Source organism: Protopterus annectens, chromosome 17.part0 (assembly GCF_019279795.1).
Source record: "Protopterus annectens isolate FY-2018-M chromosome 17.part0, PAN1.0, whole genome shotgun sequence".
In the NCBI taxonomy this organism is placed as follows: domain Eukaryota; kingdom Metazoa; phylum Chordata; order Ceratodontiformes; family Protopteridae; genus Protopterus; species Protopterus annectens.
In genome coordinates, this window is record NC_056751.1 from 664284820 (window position 1) to 664307836 (window position 23017).

The 23017-nt window shown below is 40.2% G+C and overlaps 1 protein-coding gene across 1 annotated transcript in view; it reads right to left on the reverse strand.

The window, feature by feature from the left end:
- Positions 1–23017, reverse strand: part of KIAA1549L (KIAA1549 like) — a 1927305-nt gene that overhangs the window by 477733 nt on the left and 1426555 nt on the right. Inside the window, exon 12 of the mRNA XM_044059234.1 lies at positions 6774–6964. Coding sequence (XP_043915169.1) covers positions 6774–6964 — 191 coding nt within the window. The remainder of the gene's footprint in view (positions 1–6773; positions 6965–23017) is intronic.

Here is a 23017-nt window from a genome sequence, read left to right on the forward strand (position 1 = left end):
ATGGGTACGAATAGACTTAGTGGGTGATTTCCCATGTAATCTGTAGCAGAAATGGATACAGTGTGATATCCATTTGGAAATGGTTTGCTTGGAAATGGGCTTCCCCTCTGTCCCTGGGGTAAAGCTGACAAGAAGTTGGTCTGTTTTCCTGAAGGCTTTAGCATGGTCCAGGTAGTACCTGAGTTGTCTGTGCACTAATGAGTGCAGAATTCTTTCCTCCTTGTTTTGAGGGTTAGGGAAGAAGGTGGGTAGATGTATGGTCTGGTTGAGAGTCACATTAGATACCACCTTGGGCATAAAGGTGGGGTTAGTCCTCAGGGAGACCCTGTCTGCATGGAAAATGATGAACAGCTCAATGGCCATCAATGCCTGAAGTTCTGAAACCCTTCTGGCTGAGGTGATATCTAGTAGGAAAGCAGTCTTCCAGGAGAGGTATTTCCGTTCTGCTGAAGCAGCATGTTCGAAAGGTGGTAAGGTTAGCTTTTACAAAACATAATTCAGGTCCCAAGCTGGCATGGGTGGCCTTCTGGGAGGTCTGATATTAGAAGCCCCTCTGAGGAATTGTTTAATCAAAGGATGTGAGAACAGGGGCTGGTATGTATCAAAATGAGCTGAAATGGCTGAAATGTGGATTTTAATAGAAGAGAAGCAGAGGCCACTATTGAGTAACTCTGCTAGATAGTCCAGGATAAGAGGGATGGAAGGTTGTGAGGTATTGCCCCCTCTGGACTAGTTCCAGGAGCAGAATCTTTTCCATTTCCCATGTAAGATTTTCTGGAGCTGGCCCTTCTGACCTCTGTGATAATGTCTAGGGCCTGTTTGCTTAACAGGGTCCCCTTGTTTTCTTTTAGAGTATTAGCCATGCTGACAGTTGGAGAGTCTGCAAGTCTGGGTGCAGCATTTCCCCTCCCCACCTGAGTCAATAGGTCTGAGATCAGGGGAAGCTGCCTGGGAGGCTGTGATGTCAGGCTAATCAGTAAGGGGTACCAATGGTGCCTGGGCCAATCTGGAGCAATAAGGATGGCCTTTGGTCTCTCATTCCTTATCTTGATCAGTACCTTGGGGATAAGGAGCCAGAGGAGGGAATGCATACACAAAGAGGGAGTTCCAGGGGAAGGTCAAGGTATCCACCTTCCACGCTAGGTGGTGATGTTCCCTGGTACAGAATTTTTTGAAGTGATGGCTTGAGGTGAAAAACAAAGAGTTCCGCACCCCTGAGTGACTTGCAAAAAGATTTTTCTGTGGAGCTGCCATTTGTGGGGGTCCAGTAAGTTTCTGCTTAAGTGGTCTGCCAGGGTGTTGTTAATCCCTGGTAGGTATTAGGCTATTAGCTGTAATCCCATGGAGGAAGCTGTCAGCCAGAGGTTCATGGCTAACCTGACAGAGGGTAAGATTGGGTCCCTCCCTGTTTGTTGATGTACCACATTACAGTGGTGTTGTCTGTTTTGAAAAAGAGAACCCCTGGCCTGAGATGGGTTTTGAAGGATGTCAGAGTCGTTGTACTGCCATCATTTCCTTCTGGTTGATGTGTAAGGGAAGGTGCTGGGCATCCCAAAGACCTTGGGTGCAAATGCCTGCTAGGTGAGTGCCCCAAGCAATGTCTGATGCATCAGTGGTGATGGTCTGTCCGGTAGGGTGGAGGATGAAGGGAAGACACTTGGTCTTGGCATAGGCCCTGCCCACCAGAGAAACTCGGCCCTTATACAGGGGATCAGAGGGAGAGTGTTCTCTAGAGGCTGAGAGTGCTGACACCAAAGGTTCTTTAGAAACCACTGAAGTTTTCTCATATGAAGCCTGGCCAGAGGATTTAGAAGGATGCAAGATGCCATGTACCCCAAGGCTTGCAGGAACCTCCTCACCATGAGGTGATTTCTGGAAGCCAGCTGAGTAAAGTATAGAGGCAGGAATAGGAAGGCCATTTGGGATGCTATGTCCAGCAGTGCTCCCAAGAAAATGATCCTCTTGGGGGGTGTTTGCTTTGATTTCTTCTCATTGATGGTGAACCCTAAGGAAGTTAGGAGGGTTTTGGCAAAGAGGAGGTCCTGGGGCAGCTTTTCTTTGCACTCTGCCTGAATGAGGCATTCATCCAGATAAGGATAAATCTGTATATTTCTCTGTCTGCAAAATGCTATGGCTGGGGCTAAGCATTTGGTGAATACCCTGGGAGCCATAGATAAGCCAAAGGGTAGCGCAGAGAACTGAAAGTGCTATGAGCGCAGGAATGTCCTGCAGGATTCCCTTATGAGGATGTGGAAGTAGGCATCTTTTAGATCTAGGGTCACTAACCAGGCATTTTTTGTCAGCATAGGCAGCAGCTGCTGCAAAGTTAGCATTTTGAATTTGGGGACCACCAGGGAGGTGTCCAGAATGGATAGATCCAGAAGGGGGCACCAAGTGCCCTCTTTTCTGGGAACAAGGAATAGTCTGTAATAAAAGCTTTTGCCTGTTTGATCTGTGGGAACAGGTTCTACTGCCCTCTGGGATATGAGAGTTTGGATTTGTTTCAATGCCTCTGACCACTGATTTGGAGGTAAGTCTGGGTACCCTATTGGAATTGGGAGTTTGTTGAAAGAGAATATGTATCCCTGAAAAATGATCTTTAAGACCCATTGGTCCTTTGTTACAGAAAGACAATTTTCTATGCAGAGGGAGAGCCTTCGTCCTAGCTTTTGGTGAGTGAAAAGAGGGCAAATGAGGAAGAGGGAGTCATTGAGAGTTTTTACCATAGAAGGGTGGCTTAGAACTCCCTGCCTTTGGGGCGGAAGTAGTCCACTGTTTGGTTCTCTGCTGTCCCTGTGATAGGGGCCTGGGTGGTCTGTCCCTTTGGGGCTTACCCTGCCCCTGTCTGTTAGGTGCAGGAATGGAACAGTGCTTAGAGGGAAAATTCTTGCTGAACCTAGGAGGTTGAACCTGAAAGAAAGCTTTTACTGTCTGCATAGATTTTGCTTTGCCTTCCATCTTTTTAAGCACCTCTTCTGCTTTTACTCCACACAAGCGGTCCTTATCCAAGGGTGTATCAATTAATTTAGACTTGACATGATCAGGGAGAGGTTGTTCCTTCAACCATACATGTCTCCTAATGACAGATCCTGACACTGTTGCCCTGCTTGAGGCTTCTAGGGCATCATATCCACAGTGCAAATAGTGTTTGGCTACTTGACAAGTAGAGTGCAGTAAATCTGCTAACTCTTTCGAATTGGCACAATCAGGAAAGGTAGAAATCTTTTGCTTTAATAGTTCCAAAATGTGTTGTTGATATTTTAACATATGGAACTAACAGCTGAGTGCTCGGAAGGCTAAGGTTCCAGAGGTGTATACTTTTTTACCCCATCTGTCCAGAGCTCCAGATTCCTTGTAAGAAGGAAAAGGTTTCTTTGAAGAACTAGCCTTAGCTCCTTTAGGTCCCTGCGTAATGACATCCGGGTCTGCAGCAGGACTTCTGTACAGGTATTTGTGAGAATCTGGTACTCTGTAATCCCTGTCAGGTTTGCTGGGAGAAAGTGGGAGAGCATCAGGGGTTAAGCTGGATTCATGGAATACATTATCAACCACTTCTAAGATAAGGGGGATGGCCAGGGGTCTGTGATGGGGCAGGTCTAGAAACTCTCTTAGTCTTTTCTTAGACTGAGGGGAAGTCTTGAGATTCCCAGTGGAAATGTTCCCTGAGGGTATGAAAGGTTTCCCAAAGGAAAGGTCTTCTGGTGGGGAGGCAGAAGGAATGGATTGCTCTGCATCTGAATCTTCATAAGCAGTAAGAGGTTGTTCCGCTTCAAAATCTGAATAATCAGATTCCTCAGAATCCTGTTCTGTTATTATTTCAGGAGAAAGATGCCTTTTCCTTTTAGAAGTTGTGGCCTGACTCCCCCTGATAAGGGAGATAAGATCCTCCGCCATCTTAAGCATTTGGGCTTGGAGTGCTGGAGCAGGAGTAAGATGGTGACTAGAGGTAGATTTTTCAAGGAGTGGCCTGGCTTCTAGGCCTAAGAGTATCCCTCAGTCTGAGCGCAATGGTAGTCGGATGAGAAGACGTCATTTTTTGTCTAGAATCAGAAGTGCGAAAGGCCTCCTCGGAAGCCGGTGCCTGCATCGTGGCAACAGACACAACCAAGCCAGAGACAACCAAAGGCTTGGAAGATGAAGAAGATTTCTGTAGCATACCAGACTCCAAAAGGGTCTCGGTAGAGGCCTGGGTAGATATTGTATCGGGCATCAGGGGCTGCAAAAGCACCTCACTGAATTCTGGAGAACTGATGACCTGCTTAGCAGTAGCGTTGTCGGAAGGGCTTAGCACTCTGTGGTCTGTCTCTAGCTTTATTTCTATGGTTTTTCAGAATGTCTACAGATTGCTGGCTGACAGACACCATTTTGGAATCTGAAGATGGAAGACAAAAATACTTGTCTACAATAAGAGCTCTACGACGAATGGTTCTTGCATTAAAGAGGACACAATACTGGCAACAGGGGATGTCGTGGTCTGAGCCTAAACAAGTGATGCAGTATGAATGGAAGTCTTGGTGTGGGATCTGTTTTCCACAGGTGAGACAATTGTTAACTTTTTCGGACATCGGTTAGTGCAATAAAAAAGGATCTTCAACGGGGTACATAGCTTTAGATGCTTTCAGCTATAATTCAAGCTCTGGTAGCAACCGACCAGCACACTTGCGAACTGCTTCTGCTACAGGCTCCACGGCAAGAAAGACTGATGTAATGGTGTTGGCTGCCTTGCTTTATAGCACTGATGACCCAACATCAGTCACAAGTGACTGCAGCCGATGCAGAGAAACACTGACTCTGGTATTCGGGCTGGCTGGGGGCTACCACAGCAGGAATAACCCACAGGTGATGACTGCAACAGTGAAACACGAAGAACATCTTTTAACATAAACATACAAAAGGTTAACTGTTTTCCTCTCAAGCTGTAAGAGACTTCATCAGAACAAGAACCACTCGTAACTGAATCCTTTATAAAACAAGCTGTTGCTAATTAGAAAAATTAAGTATGGAAGCACTTAAAGGTACAGGATGTAAAAAATATATAACACTTCTAAATAAAGTGAATCAAGTATAAAAATAACACATATTGTAATGAATATAACACATAAAATCAATACAGACATAAAAAGAAAAGAATGTATGTTCTGATACACTGCTTTTTGCATTACAAGATGCCCTACGCTGACCGTTTCAAAAAACTCCAGCTTTACTCCATAGCATATCGCCTACTCCAAGGTGTTCTCTACCTAACATACAAAGCTGTGTCAAACTCAGTGCTTTTGGACATACTACACTAAAGAAAGCCCAATCCCTCTGAGTTACACGCTCTAGGGACCTAAACCTTGTCACCACAATAAGCAAAACATGCTGGAGGGATAGATTCCTGTCCCAGAGACTTCCCATATTCTGGAACAAGCTACCCATCTATGTCAAGCAGAGTTCCTCATTAGCACTCTTCAAGAAAAATTTTGATGAGTGGATGGGAAATAGGAAATTCACCCCAGGAATCACTTCTGTGGCTCTGCTCGACAGGGGCACAGAAAAATAACTTTCTTGGGAGGTGAAAGCCAGGGAGCCTGTTGGCTGGGCTTACTTAGGCCCTTGGGCCAATAGCCTTGTACCTACCTATGAACAAGTACATTGAGTTGTTTTAGTCAAATCTCTTTTAATTTCATGCCGTTTCTGATCCCATGTTCTCTAGACATGCCACTTCTGGCACCACATCACTCGTTTGTCTCTAACACATATGACAAACAAGCAAGGGGGGGGGGTCTTTTAGATGCTTTAATACATAGAAACACATAAGGATTGATACCAGCATCATTAAATATGAACAAACTAGTTAACAGACAGATCTTATATACATATACATGCTTACATCTCAACGGTTTACTACAAAATGGCAGTCTAGCTTGCACATGCTCAGTATTTGAATATTTGTGCAAGCCCTTGGATAGCTTCTTAAAGATACATACACACACATTGATCTACAATTATTATTATTATTATTATTATGATGCAATGATCCCTGACTGTGAGTGTGGGGTGTGGGTATTTCAGGATTTACCCAAAGTTGGCATGGTTTATCACAAAGTTGAAGCCTGAGCGATTAAATAAAGCCAACTACGGGCAAATCCTCATATTCCTACACACAGGAGTGGATTATTGACAATAAAATTATTTAAGAATGAAAATGCTTACTTTTCTTCAAAAATGTGTTTATATAATGGACCTTTAGTCTCATTCCTTGTTTCCATTTATTTGCTATTTTACTGTGCATACATAAGGGACTTAAGGTCACCACGCTTGCACAGTACATCTGTACAACAGAAGCAAATGAAAAAGGAATATCGCCATTACATTTTTTTACTATTAAAAAAATAGAAAATTTGACAAGGGACTTCACAGAAATCTGAGGAAAATCAGGTATGTTTCTGTTTCTGTTTCTTTAGCAGAAAGTACCTGCTGTTTTTCATATCTTGGTGTATTCTTGGTATAGAATGCTGTTATTCAGCATATACTAAAGGAAAGTATGACTACTCAATGGTACTTTAGCGGCTGGAGTTTTTTCTATTGGTATATGCTCAATTTACAAAAGGCACACTGGTTGGGCTGTCCAATCAGCATGCTCATTTATTAATATTAATGACCCTTCACTGTATAATTATTATTGTTAAATATGCCTTGGTCTATTTGGCCTCCTGACAATATCAGCCACATTCCTCTAGCTTCTACTTAACTTTTAAAGATTATCATTACCTGCTCAAAGATCATCTTACCTTTTTCGTGCTTCAGAAGATTTTGTTGTCTTTGTAGTACTTCCATCATAAGGGATTTCACTGTCCTGAGGCAAAGGAGCATCCCTGACAGGAAGAGGCAAGACTACAGTTTCCTGAGTGACAGGGATGGCATCTTCATCGGTTCCCTGTTGGCCCAGATGTTGTTTGGCATAGTCAAATCCTTGAACTGGCTACAGAGAGGCACCAAGACAAAAAAAGTTTATAACCAGACATCATCATTTTATAAGGCTGGAGTAGAACAGTATTGCAGCATTAATTGGAGGATGTAGTTTAATACAATGAGTTTTGCCTAGAAGTTTGCCTATTTCTCAGAACTCTCAGATCAGAAGACAAACAGTTTTTCAGTATAAATAAACCAAATAAATCCCTCTGGACAAATTTATATTTGTACTCTGTAGCAAAAAAAATAGGAACTCCCTAACCACCTGAACTATTTCTAACCTACCCACCTTTAAATGCTCCCTAAAAGAATACTTTACAAAATCATGGACCTACGCCTGTGCCAATCCTGGCTGAACTTACTCACTATACTTCTCTCAACCCCTTCAGCCTAAGTCACACCTCACAACCCTCTCCCCCCTCCTAGTCCACACCTTTCATTTATTGTTCCCACTATCTTACCTTATCCACTTTACCTCTGCAGACCTTTCCTCTACCTCTTTCCTTACAACTCACCTAAGCTGCCTGAAGACACCCTGCCCTGCAGTCTTCGTATCTCCTCCTCTCTCCATCCTTACTTCCTTCTATAACCCTAATATGAGCATCCTCTCTAGTACTAAGACATTTCCTCTCACTGTCGCTAATACCTTGTTTAAATATTTTATTAGTATTGTCTCCGGTCTCATTTAGCACACACAAATGTATATAACAAACAATACAACTAATGACTTTTTCCTCACATATTTTCTCAAACCCGTTGCTGGTTTCATTGTACTCTGCTATGAAACATATGTTCTATGTTTTTTCATTACAATATTTTTTCACTCTTCTGTTTTGTAGTGTCACATGACACTTAGCAATTTAAAATTCCTGTAACTGATTTTTGATAGATTGTGATTCTGAAGCTTTTCTCCCCAGGCCTCTGTTGAAGATGCGCACTTTTTTGGCCCAGTCAAAACTTTCCCAGTAAACAAATGTCAACTAAATAAATAAATATCAGAAATCTCATCAGTAAACCCCTTCAAATATGTTAAGTACAAAACAGCAATATATTTACTTATGGTGAACTACATAAGTACTGTAAATAAATGACCATCTAAAAACAATCAAAGGACGTCACTGCTTACAGACCAAGACCTCATCATGTCATGAGGTACTGCGGGTCCATTACAACACAAGATTACAGAACACCATCCAGTTTGCAGCAGAATAAAATCATGTTACTGTGGAAGGTGCAAAGATAATGTGCTTTGAAAACTCTTGTTTATCAATATTGGTGTGTGCTGCCAGTATAGTTCATGCACGTTAATTGCATGTCCTAGCACTTTAAAAATATGTTAAATCAGTAGTATGACATTTTTCCAGAAATTAATAAGTAAAAATAAAAATGCGAAAAGCTATCTTTCCACATCATTACTGCTTTATGTCTTCTTTATTGTGAAGGAAATGTAAATATTGATGCATTGCTATTGCAGAGGGCAAAATCTGACATTAACTAATATCATTCATGGTCAGCAAAGTGTTCACCATGGAAACAAGATCCATGTCCAACTGTGGAGATGCTTATTAAGGAATGCTTGTGGGGTAAGGCTCTAAGAACTGGGTTCCCAGTGTATCCAGCAGTTTCATTTAGAAGGTGTATTAGGATGGTCTAAATGTAAAAAAAATTGCATCGTTAAAACTCAGTGCAAACCACAAAAAAAAAAAACTGTAGTTAAGAGATTTTGAGCTACCCCTTCATCACCTTCATCAAAGTAAATACAAGAGTATAACTTGGTTTTGGCACATGGGGAGTCCATTACCCATTCTGATTTGAATAAGGACAATTACTTTTTTGAAAGACTGGTGGAATTGTTTAAAAGTAACATCATGAGGTGGTCCATGGGTACTGGGTTCAGAGTGTCTCTCTGCAATGTTGGCAGCTCTAGATCCACTAACAATTTAGGAAACTGGTAAGACAGCTAAATGGGGGGCATGGGATTGAGCATTTCATGGCTAGCCCCTCACCCTTGGGGGAGCGCATGTGTTTCTTCTGCCCTGTACTGCACTGCAGTGGAGATCAGACAATACTACAGGGCCTCATACATGAAAGTGTGCACAGGGTTCTGGTAGAATTCTCACTGTGCATGAGCATGTACTGCACTTCTACAAACTACCATCCTACTGGTATAAGCAGAGAGGCATAACATCTCTGTTGTGGAAACAGAAGAGTCCACACTGGGCACCAAGATCTTCTCAACATCTTCCCTGACAATGGTTCATTTGCTCAGTGCAAGCTGTGGTCCCAAGCTGATGGCATTCCTGGGGATAAGCCAATCAGTCAGCGGGTGAAGCAGAAAGTAGGACAAGCACTGATAGCAGAAGATAATCAGTCCCACATCAGGGACCAAAACAGTCGCAAACTTGGTCAAAAATGTGAAAAGCTTTTTTGGTGGGGTGGGAGAAACTGCTAGGAGACCTGCTAGCACCTGGAAAATAAATGGATGCACCAAAATGTAATCCAAAACTAACAATTCAGAACCTGAAATTCAAAAATACACATAGTGTCAGAGTACTTTTCTGGAACACTGATTTGCCAAATATTGCTTGAGTGGTACTGAAAGTGTTCTGCATGTTTAATCAAAATCTTTATAGTTAATGTCATAGTACCTCACATGTTTAGTTTGTCTCCAGCTCTGTACAATGGTATTTCTGAGATCCATGACTCAAAAAGCAAGAGAGAACGGTGAGTTTCCTTAATGTTTCCTTTGTGTGTGTGTGTGACCTTAGAGCTAGTCTAGAGATAAAATCAAAGTGGGGGCAGAGCTCTGGGAAAAGGAGTGGGGGGGGCACAGCCCCTTGTGCATTATTAATGATTTCTTATTATTGTGCAGTTTTGTAAAAGCCAGCATTTTAAGCTGCAGCTGTGCTGGTGTTTAAATATTCTGGTTGAAATATTCTGCATCTTAATGAAGGAGAAGCAATGTTTCACTATAGGTCCTAATTTTGCATCCTAAGAATGAAGATAAACCCTCAAATGAATGGTTAACTTACTTTAAGGATGCTAAGCATGCACTTATCTCAGAGGAAACATAGCAGCATTGTGTAGCAGTTACATTTATGAGGAAAGAGATATTATAAACTTACAGTGAACAATGGTAAATGACAAACTCAAATGTAAAAGTGAATGACAAAAAGTGATGCTCGTCTGGTAGTGATTACAACAGTTATTATCACAAATTAAGTTTATAGCTTTTGAAATAGTGTTCAGGATATCATAAAGAACCTGCTTCTCCTGTTCATTAGCTGCAGTTTGTAAGACTTTGCACATTATATCTGAAACAAGACTAAATTAGGTTAATGAACTATTAGGAATGCAAATCCCCTGGAGCTCAGATTGTGACAGCTAAATATTATGCAGTATTGTTTTTGATCAGATAATAATAAAAGACAATTGGTCATAATACATTAATGATCATATGCAGTAGAAACTCAGACTGAAATTACATGCCTTGAAAACATTATTAGTAATTTGAGCTAAGTGATAATCTATAAGTGTCTTGAATATCTTACGAAATGGAAAATTAAATGTATTGCAGAAAACCAGGGCATTAACACTGTATTGTACCTGTGAATACTTCGTGATGCAAATTTCTAAGTAGAGAAAATACATTAGTCACTGTAACAAAACAGAATTTCTTACAACTTTGCACAGCAAAGCTGTTTTCATAAAAATGGTCATTTTACTCATACATTACTGGTCCAAGATTCTTTCAAAATCACACAATACAAAAATGTTGAAGGTGTAAACATAATGTGATTAATCATTAATCTGATCACAGCCTTAAACATTAGAAGGCCAGAATGCATATTGTTAGATCCTTTGGGCCTGCTGCAAGAATAGAACAGACTGCAAGCTATGATGTGGAGAGATAGAAAGAGACAGAGAATAAAGTAGAGATCTACAGGACTTGTCATCTATCCTTTCCTTCTTTCCTTCTGGCATTTGAAAGGTTGAGTTGACATCCTGTTCTGTTTGCAAAGACTGTGAACGTCACATTATTTTAGAGATCGTTTGGGTGGTTACAGCAATGCAGGTAAGAATGAGCAGTGGTTTGTGGTGTACCATTCAGATGTCCTTTACTGAAAGTGCTGTGACTTTGGAAGGGATTATTAATTAGAGAAATATGAGGGAGGGGATAATGCCTCATGTATTGAGAGGAAGAGAACGACTGACCAAAGCTTTATTCTTCTGTATTGATCAATGTGTACATTCTTTTTAAGAGGAATGCTTTTGCCATTTTGTCCAGCAGTACATGAAAGTCTGGACTTTTTTTTAATTATTCGTCCATAGTATCTGTTAACATTTACATGCCAATGTAAGGTTTCAAAGACAGCGCTAGGCTGGCACAATGTATAACTTATGTTTTGTAATCTCTTCTTTAATATGTATACAGCCAGGCACATTATGTACTACAAGGTCATTATATAGAAAAAATAGGAGTACAAGCAGTCTGTTGAAAATCAGAATAAGCTAATGTAGCCAGGATGTTTTAGTGAAGTCGTACTGTAGAAAAGACTAGTGTAAAGTTACGGCTGTTACAGAAATATAAATAGCATAGAATACAAGATTAAAAAAGATAATGATGAAAATATTTCTGGGAATGCCTAATGGAAGTGATAAAACCACACACTGAAAATTCAAACTCAGATTTGAACATCAAGTTGGCACTATTCAGTGCTAGGAATGTAAACAGAATGATGCCTGAACCTGAGGCTCTCTAGCAACTCCAACACGTTAATTTGTACAGGTACTGAGACGTGGTTTCAGTGCAGTGACAGCACTCCCTCTATACCATGGTTTAGTAACTATCATGCCTTCAGATCCTTGGGAAGCTGTGGGGCAGTACCTCTATGTGCTAGAAACACTATTACTTCACATGAAATTACTCACAGCTCCAACTTGGGGCACCTGGAGATTGAGATCACCCTATTACTTCACTGCTAGTTACAGATTTATTTTATTTTTTTATTTATTTACATTTGTTTATATTTTATTTGACATTTGTTTATCAGGAAAGCCCATTTTCAGTTGAGGCCTGGGGAGAAATGCTCCAAACACGTCTGTGTAATGTGGGAGGAAAACAGAGCACCCAGAGGAAACCCAAGCAAATGCATGGAGGACATGCTGACTCCACACAGAATGCAACCCAGCTGAGACTAGAACCGGAGAACCTATCGCTGTGAGGCGACAATGCTAACCATTGCGCTACCCAGATTTCCACTGATATCACCCAAAGATCATAGAAATTACCTCAACACTATTGAGATATTAAATATCAAACCAAGTATCTTCTTACTAGTGGACTTCAATTACCCAAACATTGAGTCTCATACTTACACCTCTAAAAATAGATATGATCAGCATTTCCTAGACTATACAAATACCGATGCAGAGGAGTGAATTGTAAAACTACCCATTAATATCCTTGACCTGGTTCTTATAAACTTAGTCCCTGCCTGCCCCCTACACTGCATCTTCTCATCGCTGGTTAAGTCTGACCACAAAGCAGTCATCTTTTCTGACAGGTCTAGTGGTACCACCCCACCACCAAATGAGACCACCTTTAGGGACTTCTCCAAAGCAAACCTATTTCAACTTGTAGAAGACCTATGCAAAATTACCAATAATCCCTCACAAACCAACCCAACTGAGAGGGCTGCTGCCTTCACCTCTGACTTATAAAAGAACCTGAACAATTGCATAGAAAAGTCAGTACCCATCTGTAAATTGAGGAATAAACCTCTGTTTTGGAACTACCATATTAATAAAAACAACAAAATAAGGAAAATAATGAAAAGTCATAAGAAAGCCGCATCTCCCACCCAAGACCACATTAAAACATGCAGGCATGGAACTTCTAAACAGTACTGGAAAATGTAAAGCAGAGTAGGAACGTAAGGCTGTTACAGATGAAACTACAAATGTTTCTTCAGCTATGTTGTCAGAAAATTAAAGAATAATGTCCAATGGTGCACTGACCTTACCCATAACAATATCACCCATTCTGACCCCAAGGGTATAGCTACTATATTAACAGACATATTTAGTGGTAATTTTACACCTCATATCCACATGGTCGCTGCCACTATCCCTGAGGATTTAGTTTACCCAGTGATCACCTTGGAGCAAAAATAATACTTTCATGTGACCAGCAAACATACCAGACCGTATTCTAATCAGTGGGAAGAATTCATTCTCTGAACCTTTAATGAAACCGTTCAACCTCAGCCTGTTTACTGGGTTTGTTTCTGATACCTGAAGAACAGACACTGTGACTCCCCTACACATGGTTGACCCCGCTATAGATCCAGGTGATTATAGGCCCATCAGCTTCACCAGCCTTATATGCAAAGCCATGGGATATATCATACCAGAACTAATTTATACAGACACAGACAACTTAAGTGATCTAGACCTCAGTCAGTTTGGTTTTGTGAAGGGCAGCCCCTGCCTCCTGAACCTAGTAAGCTTCATTGATAAGGTTACAGGGGCTATGGACAGTGGGCATTCTCTTCATACTGCTTATCTCAGCCTAGCCAAGGCTTTTGAAACTATCCCCATTGCTAGTTGTATTATAAAATTATACAAGCATAATGTAACCCCCCTAGATTGCCTACTAGATTGCAAACTGTCTATCCAACAGATCCCAAGTTGTGAAAGTTGCTGGTTTCTTCTCTGAATACAAATTTTTAACTAGTGATGAACCACAGGGATTAGTTCTGGGCACTCTCCTGTTTGGTATTTATTTTGCAGACATCGAAGCCAATATCCCAGAAGTGTGGTTGATGAAGTTTGCTCATGACTGCAAACTGGGTAGTGTGTTCCACACATCTACTGATACAAACAGGTCCAGCAAGGGCTGGAATATGCACATACATGGTATGTCAAAAGCAGTTTCAAACTAAATAAAAAAGTGCAGCATAGCAGCATTTGGTAGAAAAGTTGCTCTCATCTCATATATTATAAATGGTACTCCTCTTCAGACAGCTACAGGCATAAGAGACCTGGGTACTTATGTGGACAGCTTTCTATCAATTGCTCATCGTCTTTTCACCATAGCCAGGAAATCCTTCTTATCTGTCTGAATTAATTTTCAAGGGAATACCTTCAGCTCCAAAGTCATCATCCTTCCACTGTACTTTTCCCTTATAAGACCCATCACTGAATACAATACCCCCCTTTGGTATGTACAAATCCAAACATATCAGTCAACTGGAAAGGATCCAAAGATTTCTAACTATGAAAATTCCAGTTCTTAAACCTTTCAACTACCCAGACAGATTAACATGCTTCTCCCTAAACTCAGAAGCCTACAGGTTACTGTGAGGTGAGCTGTGGCTTGCTTTTTGAGACAGGAAAGACCCAGTCCTATTTGACTATTTCTGCACAAAACCAGTGGCTCTACAAATACCTGCACTAAACACTTAAATCTGTAAGAACAAATAAACAACACTCACTAGAGAGTTAGGTGTTCCTAACTCAACATATTCCTAGCTTGTGGAATAAGCTACTGCTACAAGTCAAAGTACTCCATTGGCTACCTTTAAGGCTAGTCTTGATAGCTGGATGGATAGACAGACATTTATACCAGGGTATCATGTACGGTCCTGATTTGGGAGGTGAGCACTATTAAGTGCTTGAAAAGGGTGGGAAGAACTTTTAAGTTTGTCTGCTTAAAGGTGTACATGGCTATGCACCTTACTATCCTGATGATCTCTTGCCTTATATGTTCCAATGAGATGAAGAAACAAATAAAATGCTGAATGTATTTTAGAATATCGCACCAAACTTTCTACAGCCCAATCCCCAGACTTCATCTTCCTGCCATTCCGTTTAACCTCCGTGAGAAACAATTAAAAACTGCTGCATTAAAAGTGTTCTTGCAGGGGATTGTCTCCCACCTTAGCATGGTAGCTTTCCTACCATACTCACTATTTATAAATATACTTAATCCAGGGTCTCAGTAAGGTGGAGAAAATGGACTGGTTATTCCATTTTTTTTCTGAGTCAGTACAACCTTGGAGGAGTTTTTTTTTTTTTTTTTTTCATTTTTTTTTAATTTCTTAACCAGGGTAGAGTGATGATGTAGCCAGAACATTTTCAGGTGCAGACAGGGGCAAGGTCCAAAAACCTTGTCATAAACAAACATAAAAAACATTAGCAAAGGAAAAAAAATATATGTTAGAAAAACAGTGATGAGTGTTCAGCTTTACGAAACTGTATGGCTGTAAAACAGCGGTAAAGAAGGAACCGAAAGGGAATAAAGGAAAAGAGAAGAATTAAAGAAGGGGGGGTTAGATTCATTTTATTTTTATTTTACTGGGATTTTATGTCAGTATAAACAGAACTCCTACAGCAATATATATGGGAGATGTGAACTGACTATTATTTGCATTCATTTAAGGCTACGCCATTGGTTTTAAAGCACTTGCATGTTGCCTCTTGGATTAGAAACTTTTGAAGGATTTCTCTGAATGTTGATGCAAGATGGTCATTTTAGTTTAGCTGGAAAGGAGTTTTTTTTTGTTTTTTACATTTATTAACCAGATACATCTACTGGGCATAAGTTCCCCTTTTCAAGGACACCCAAGAGCATGACTTGCTCAGAGTTACACTCCATGCAAAATAAGTTACAAGGAATCAAACCCTGTACCTTTGTCTACTGGAAGCAGCTTGTTAATATCCCACAGCCTTAATCCTGTCTAGTACCTGCCATCAAATTTGCAAGTGTGCAGTTCTACGACATAAAATCTGTGGCCAGTGCAGAGTATCCTTGTACTGGGTGAATACATTGCGATAACTGATAAAGTGATTTTAAATTATATTTAGAGATACATTGTAACAAATGATTGCCAGAGCGTGGGGTACATTCTAGATTTACTATTTAATAGGTCTGCAAAAGAACTGTGCAGCATAGTTGAAGCAGAAATGTATAACAGTGATTACCTGGCTAAACTCAAAAGCCCCTTCTGTCTTGACAACCCCACTGTTTATGTGGAATCAGGGTCTATATTACAACATTGAAACAGCTAAACACCAAACACCATTTCAGCGACACATAAAGAGTGAAATACAAGTTAAGCAAAATTCCAGATCACCAATTTTTTTCCTAGGGAAAAAAATTGCTTGGCCGTCGCCGTGAATTTGCCCTTTTCCCCACTGTAGTGCGATCTCAGGGTTGGAATATTTAGTTAGGGGTGTGGGGGTGAAACCCCCCACTTTGTAATGTTTGAGCTGGTCTGTCATGTCTAGTTGGCCTACCGATTTTTTTCCCTAGTAAAAAAATTGGTGATCTGTTCATTTGCTTAACTTGTATTTCGCTCTTTATGTGTCGCTGAAATGGCGTTCAGTGTTTAGCCATTTTGGTGTCGTAATATAGACCCGTGGAATCATCCATTTCTAGATTCTATGCATGTGTAAATAGCTACATAGATGTAGCTGACCTCCTCAGAAATAAATACAATCCCCAATTCAAACATAAGATCCTATGGTGGAACCCAAATATAAATAGGCTCTATAATAAAAGAAAAAACTCACTGCAGTCAAAAATAAATCTAAATCTGAAGATGCCAAAAACACTCTTGCTAAATGAAGCAAGGAATGCCACACCATGACCAAATAAACCAAAGCCAAATATGAGGTAGAAATAGTTACCCATTAGAAGGATAACAACAAAGGCTTCTTTAATTATTTTAGAAATCTCAGAAACAATGCCCATTTCGGTGCATACCTAATAGTAAATTATATCACATGCTCACACGCAGAGGATATAACTTCTAGCAATTTGCTATAGAACAAATTAACATCAAACTTCACCCCCCCTTCCAGTATTCTCAGATCATGAACCCACATCTGCATCCTCTCAAGTCTTCCAAGAACAGGTTCTCAAGGTGCTGTATAAGGCCAAAACACTACATCTGTGGTGCCAACATATCATGCTGTGGAGCCAGATAACATATCATGCTGTGGGGCCAGATAACATGTCATGCTGCCTACTAATCAGTCTGAAACAGGACTTGTCTGACCTCCCCCAACCAGAAGTTATTCAATATCAGCCTCAAAACAAGCTTTCTGCCAGATGAATAGAGAACAGCAACATTTTTTCTTTGCACAAAGGTGGGCTTCTGTGGACCCAGGAATTATAGATCCATAACCCTGTCTAGCCTCATTTGTAAAGCTATCAAAAGGATCATTATGGAATTAATAAAAAAAGATATAGGTAACCTACAGACTTTCACCTCAGCCCAGTTCAGATTCATCAAGGGCAGGTCCTGGTCAGCTTCTGGACATAGTGTTCTTTATCCATCTCCTTCAAATGCTCTGTACCACTCATAACTAGGTTCTGTGTTAGTATGTGTTCCATCCAAGCATTTGAACTCTCAAGTGTTCCAGCCCTTGAATGATCAGCTGCATTGGTCAAAAATTAATTTCTTGAACTTTGCCTCAGTTTATATGCATGAGATCGCTTCTAGGTTCAGCCATCGGATGCAGCTTACATCAAACAGCTATTCCCTGAACATTAAACATCAAACTTTACTTATACCAAACAGGCATATCCCCGAAAATAAAATCATAGAATGGCCATAGTTGGCTAATGTAATGGAACTGAAATGTACTACTTACTTAGCGGTAACTTAGCTAGAAGAAAATCTGCCCCTTTCCAAATTTATTGCAACCTTGAAGTTGGTATATATAATTAGCAGGGAGCGCCATGCACAACAGAAGGATTCAGTGAACAGCGGACACTACCCCCGCTAATTATATATACCACCTCCAAGATCACACTAAATTGGGGAAAGGGCAGGTTTTCTTACAGTTAAATTACTGGTAAGTAAGTAGTATGTTTATATTCTGTTATGTTGGCCAGCTGTCACCATTCGATGATTTTATTCTTGGAGATATGCCTGTTTGGTAAAATGTTTGGTAAAAGTAACATTCAATGTTTAAAGTTCAGGAAATAGCAGTTTGATGCAAGTTGCATTCAATGGCTGAACATATACCCCATGAGATCATGGTACAGTGGGGATTGGGAATATACCCTTTCCCCACTGTAGTGCATTTTTGGAGTTGGTATACATAGTTAACAGGAGGAGTGTAAGGTGCAGGAGGATGCTTGTCCCCACCCCTGCAAAAAATAGATTTTTTTTTTAATCTGTTTCATTTGATTTTGTGTGTATTTCAATTTTTAGGATTCAAACTATTTTTCCACTATGACAGAATTTTGTGTCTATATTAGATCACCAAACGCTTAAAAAAGTGAACGGTGATTAATCGACCCTATGTAAGCAAAAGCTTACAATTTCTGTCAGAACAGCAATGTTTTTCCTAGGGAAAAAAATCACTGTTCCAACAAAAAAAAAATAAAACACTTTAAACATTACAGTAAGTCAGGGGCTGTGCCCCCCACACACCCCCTACTTAAATATACCAACTCCGAGACTAAACTACAGTGCCAAAAATGGCAAAGTAATGAAGTGGTCAAGCAAATTCTTTCCCAGGGAAAGAATTTGCTTAAAAGCTGCTTCGATCTTTTGTTGTTTCCATCTTTTGAGTTCGACCAAGACGCAAGAATGCGTCTTCAGTCATCTAATAGGGAACACAGAATTTTGAAGTTTTGATACTTTGAATGCCTACAGTAGACTCATCAGTATGTACCCTAGTGTTCTTACCCCATTATCCTTGACTCATCGGTTATACAGTGCCTCTCTCCCTCTTCTAGCTTTAACTAGTACCTACCTACTGACTAATGTTTCACACTTCTCATCTCAATTCTATTTATTTTTAACATCTATACTGTAACCTTCCTTACCCATATCTTAAGTCATATCTAATGTTTGATTGTCACATATATTGCACATGAACTGTTTGCATAATAAATGTTTTATATCTGGAATTTAACATAATGTATAATGTCATCACATAAAAAGACCTGTTTTAGCTTTGTATAATGTCACTACAGAGCAATTACTGGTTTGCATCTACAAGTCTTAAGAACTATCATTGTAAAAGGAAATTTGGTTTGTCATGAGTATCCTAAATGTGCCTGCTGAAGCATTTCTCCCCAGGTGTCCACTAAAAATGGATTTTGTCCAGTAACTCTATCTTGATCAAGAAATAAAAATAAAGAATTAGTAAATTACTCATAGATTAGCTAGCCCACTGATATAGAGACAGGGTGTCCATTTGCAAATGTGGTGGCCCATCTTCAATTCATGACTCATGTGCCAAAGGGCCAGTCCAGGGAGGGAAGAATGAGTAACTGATGTGTACCTGTCTTACCTGGGGTCAGGTTTTCTAAAGAATGCTACTTTAGGGTGACTCCTACTGGTGAACTGAAGTCAGCTCTTCACATGTATGTTATTGCGAGCAGCCAGCAAGAGAGTGCTTAATATGGTGGCATGCCAGGAATCATGTATGTTCCTAGCATGTGGGAGGGTGGGGCTAAAAATTTTCTCACTTACAGGTCCTCTGATAGTACTTCATAGGGATAAATGATGACATCATAAAACATCTGAACAATCTAAAACTTAAAGGTACTACAGCAAAGTAGGCAAGTTTGCCAACAGATAACAATGACTGGAAATTTAGGTATAAACAAAAAGGCAGACGGAAACTACACTGTACAATGGGTTATAACCCTATAGCCTCTAACTTAATTTTTCTCAAGTCAGATATCATAACATAGCCTCCATATAGGAATGAAAGTGTAGCGTGATGCATTGACATGATTTTGTGTCCTAAATCAAAGTCTGACAAATCAAATGAAAATTTCCATTATACCATTTGGTCATTTAACCTTTAGTTATCAGAAAATGTCTCCTGGTTTGTTATACTTGTGTGTGCATGATGCATTTGGTCCTGCATGCATGCATATTTAAATCCTTGCTGCATTTTCTGATTCATCTTATGTGGCTCCTACAAGCTTTAGCATGCATTTTATTCTAATTCCTGCAGTTAGTAGGAGTGAGTCAGAGTAGCAAAGGATTAATGCTGTACTTACAGTTCTGTACCAGTGAAAACTGGACATGAGCTGTGCACTGGGGATTTCACTATCAACTAGAATGTCCCAGGTGTTAGCACATGACATATGGGAGGCACAATGGATGAAACTGTACCCATACAAATTTATAACAGGCCACACCGAGATACAAAATCATCAGCTAAGGCATCTGGGCTGTCAATGTATTTTTATCATGGCATCTGAAAAAGTAGGCTTACAGACCCCGTCACATGTGGGAGCACCAACTACACAGCAAATCTAGGCTATCACAACAATGACTGGGATATGGCTTCTTTTGTACATAGTCTGAAAAGCAGAGGCATATGTTTGCCGGGTGATCTAGCAGCCCAAACCCAATGAATTACACAAGTCTTGTATTATTATGTTTGCTGTTGGCTTAGTGCTCCTGCCCTCTCCATACAACCCCATTCTGTCAGAGACTGTCAATTCTTTGTTATCCACTGCTGCCCAAACTTAAGGGGGCCTCTCTACCCTTCCCAATTTTTCACTTTGTGTGCGACAAAGCAGAAGCAGATGACTGATTCACAGTACCATGGACGCCTATCATCTAGCTTAAATGCATGGGTGTGCTCATGTTTTTGACCCTTACTTATATGATTGTTAGTTACTTTTTCCCTAACATTGTTTCACACTGGCAGCTTCCAGTGAAATTAATGTATCTCTCCTCAGCTAGGCACAAAAGTTCCTGGCATACAGAATTGTTCTGTAATTTTCTTACCAGAAGATGAGACGCACTTTAAAAAAGACCTTGAACAAAGTTACTGATGTGTCATTTATCTTCATTTTTTTAACTGTTTATACTTTGTTTCTTTGTTTGCTTACTGGATGGGTGGGGTGGCTTCTTGTTCAGCCGTAATCCAGGCACAATGACAGGCACTTAAACAAAACAACATTATATAAACAGTACAGTTCAAAGATACAGTAATAAAACGTCATGCACCTTAAGGGTGGTAAATACAAAGAACACTGTACATAAATCAGGGTTTGCAGATACGGCAATATAACTTCAGGTATTTTGGGGATTAGTGATATCCAGTAAACCTTTTTGTAGAGTAGCTTAAGTTTTGATCTAGGACAAGACTGCCTGACACAGTAATACACTATCAGAGTGCCAAATATATAAGCTAGTGAATAATCAGTGATCCAAATCAAACCCTACACCTTGTATTTGTGAGGTTAAGACTTTAACCATTAAGTCAACCCTCCCTGTTGTTATTCCACCCTCATATTTAGTAGCGTGAAAAAGCTTTACCAACCCAACAGTGGGGAATAGGATACATTTCAGAATCTGTCCTCTCTTTTTCTTGGAAATTATATAGCCGTGCAATTGCTTGCCTTAAAGCATGCAGTCTTAATAATAAAATGACCAGTCTTTAAGCATGGCTGGTAAAAGAAAATGCCCATATTCTTTCTACTTCTGGTTGAAGAAGGATTGCTGCCCCTCTACTTTTATATAGGACAACTACTATACATATAATGACAACAGACCAGGCCTCAGATCTGGTATCAGTGCTTCAATTCTAATCAAAAGGAATACCTCAGTTACAGTTGGGAGTTGCACTAATTCTCATAATGCAGATGACACCAACCGGATACTCTCTTACATCACATTAGGTGGGCATGCCCACATGTGGATTGCAACAATTTACATCCTCCCCAACCTTCCTCTGTCTCTCTTTTACATAAAACTTTACAATATATGTTCCCTAAAGACATACATAACAACATAGTTATTTTGGGGTATTTCCAGGATCAATGCTATAGGGAAAGACTCTCTCACACTGAATAAATGTTACAGTAATTTAGGCTGGCCCAAATAAATACAGGATTCTACTCGAACCAATATAAGGACTGTCTCTAGCTCCACACCTGACCTAATTATGACCAACATACAAATAGATGCCTTTATACTCTCCGATGCTCTGAGTGACGACTCACCCATTAAACTGAACTGGTCATTCAGAATATGTACAAAATCACCTGAAATAACTGAAGGAAACTCTTTCCCTAATAATAAGCTACCAAATCTCAACAACCGTTTCAATATTGTAGATTGAATTCTCCTGTATCCCATTGTCTGAGCCCACCTCTGCTTTAGAATTTTTCACTGTAAAAATGATCATAATTCATGATACACTGTACTTCCTTACAAAAAGGTTTAGATCACAGTATTGTCCGTGGCTTTCAGTAGGGCAGCCACGGTGGTGCAGTGGTTAGCATTGCCTCCTAACAGCAAGAGGATCTCCAGTTCAATCCTCAGCTGGGGTGCCTTCTGTGCGGAGTCTGCATGTCCTCCCTGTGGTCGATTGAGTTTCCTCCTGGTGCTCTGGTTTCCTCCCACATCCCAAAGACATGCTGCAGGTGGACTGGATCCCCTAAATTGGCCCTAGGTGTGCGTGCATGTGTGTGTGCCTTCCGTGGAAGGTTGGGCACTGGGCTGGCAACTCAACACTAAAAAACTCCACTGCCAATCATGAGTGACAGGTGATCCACTGTTGTAACCCCTAACCAGGAAAAGCCGAAAGAAGAAGAAGAAGATTGTCTGTGGCTTTCAGTGAATATTAAAAGACAAATTAAAGTCAGAGATTCAGCCTGGAAGAACTGGAAAAGGAATTCCAACAATTCAGAGCTGTACCAACATTTCTGAGTTTAAGGAAAGCAACAAGAATTACAACAAATATGTCAAAAGCCCTATATCTTAGAAACAGGAAGCAAACTTGGTTTAGACCCAATCAGTTTTGGAAAGAAATAAAACACTTAAAGTAGATATTAAATAACTCCTCAGCTACTAAGAATGAACTGTTAACATTGAGTCATTCCACCTTTGTCAATTATTAAGCTCACTTTTTTGCAGTCCACTATAATTGACATAACTAAAGTCAACATTTTACTCCCCCACCAACAAAGAACAACTGTCATCCCGATCATTCTAACCTGCTATAGAGCAACTTTCCACTTCTCTGTAAATTCAGTAAAATAGATCAAGTCTATACTTCTCTA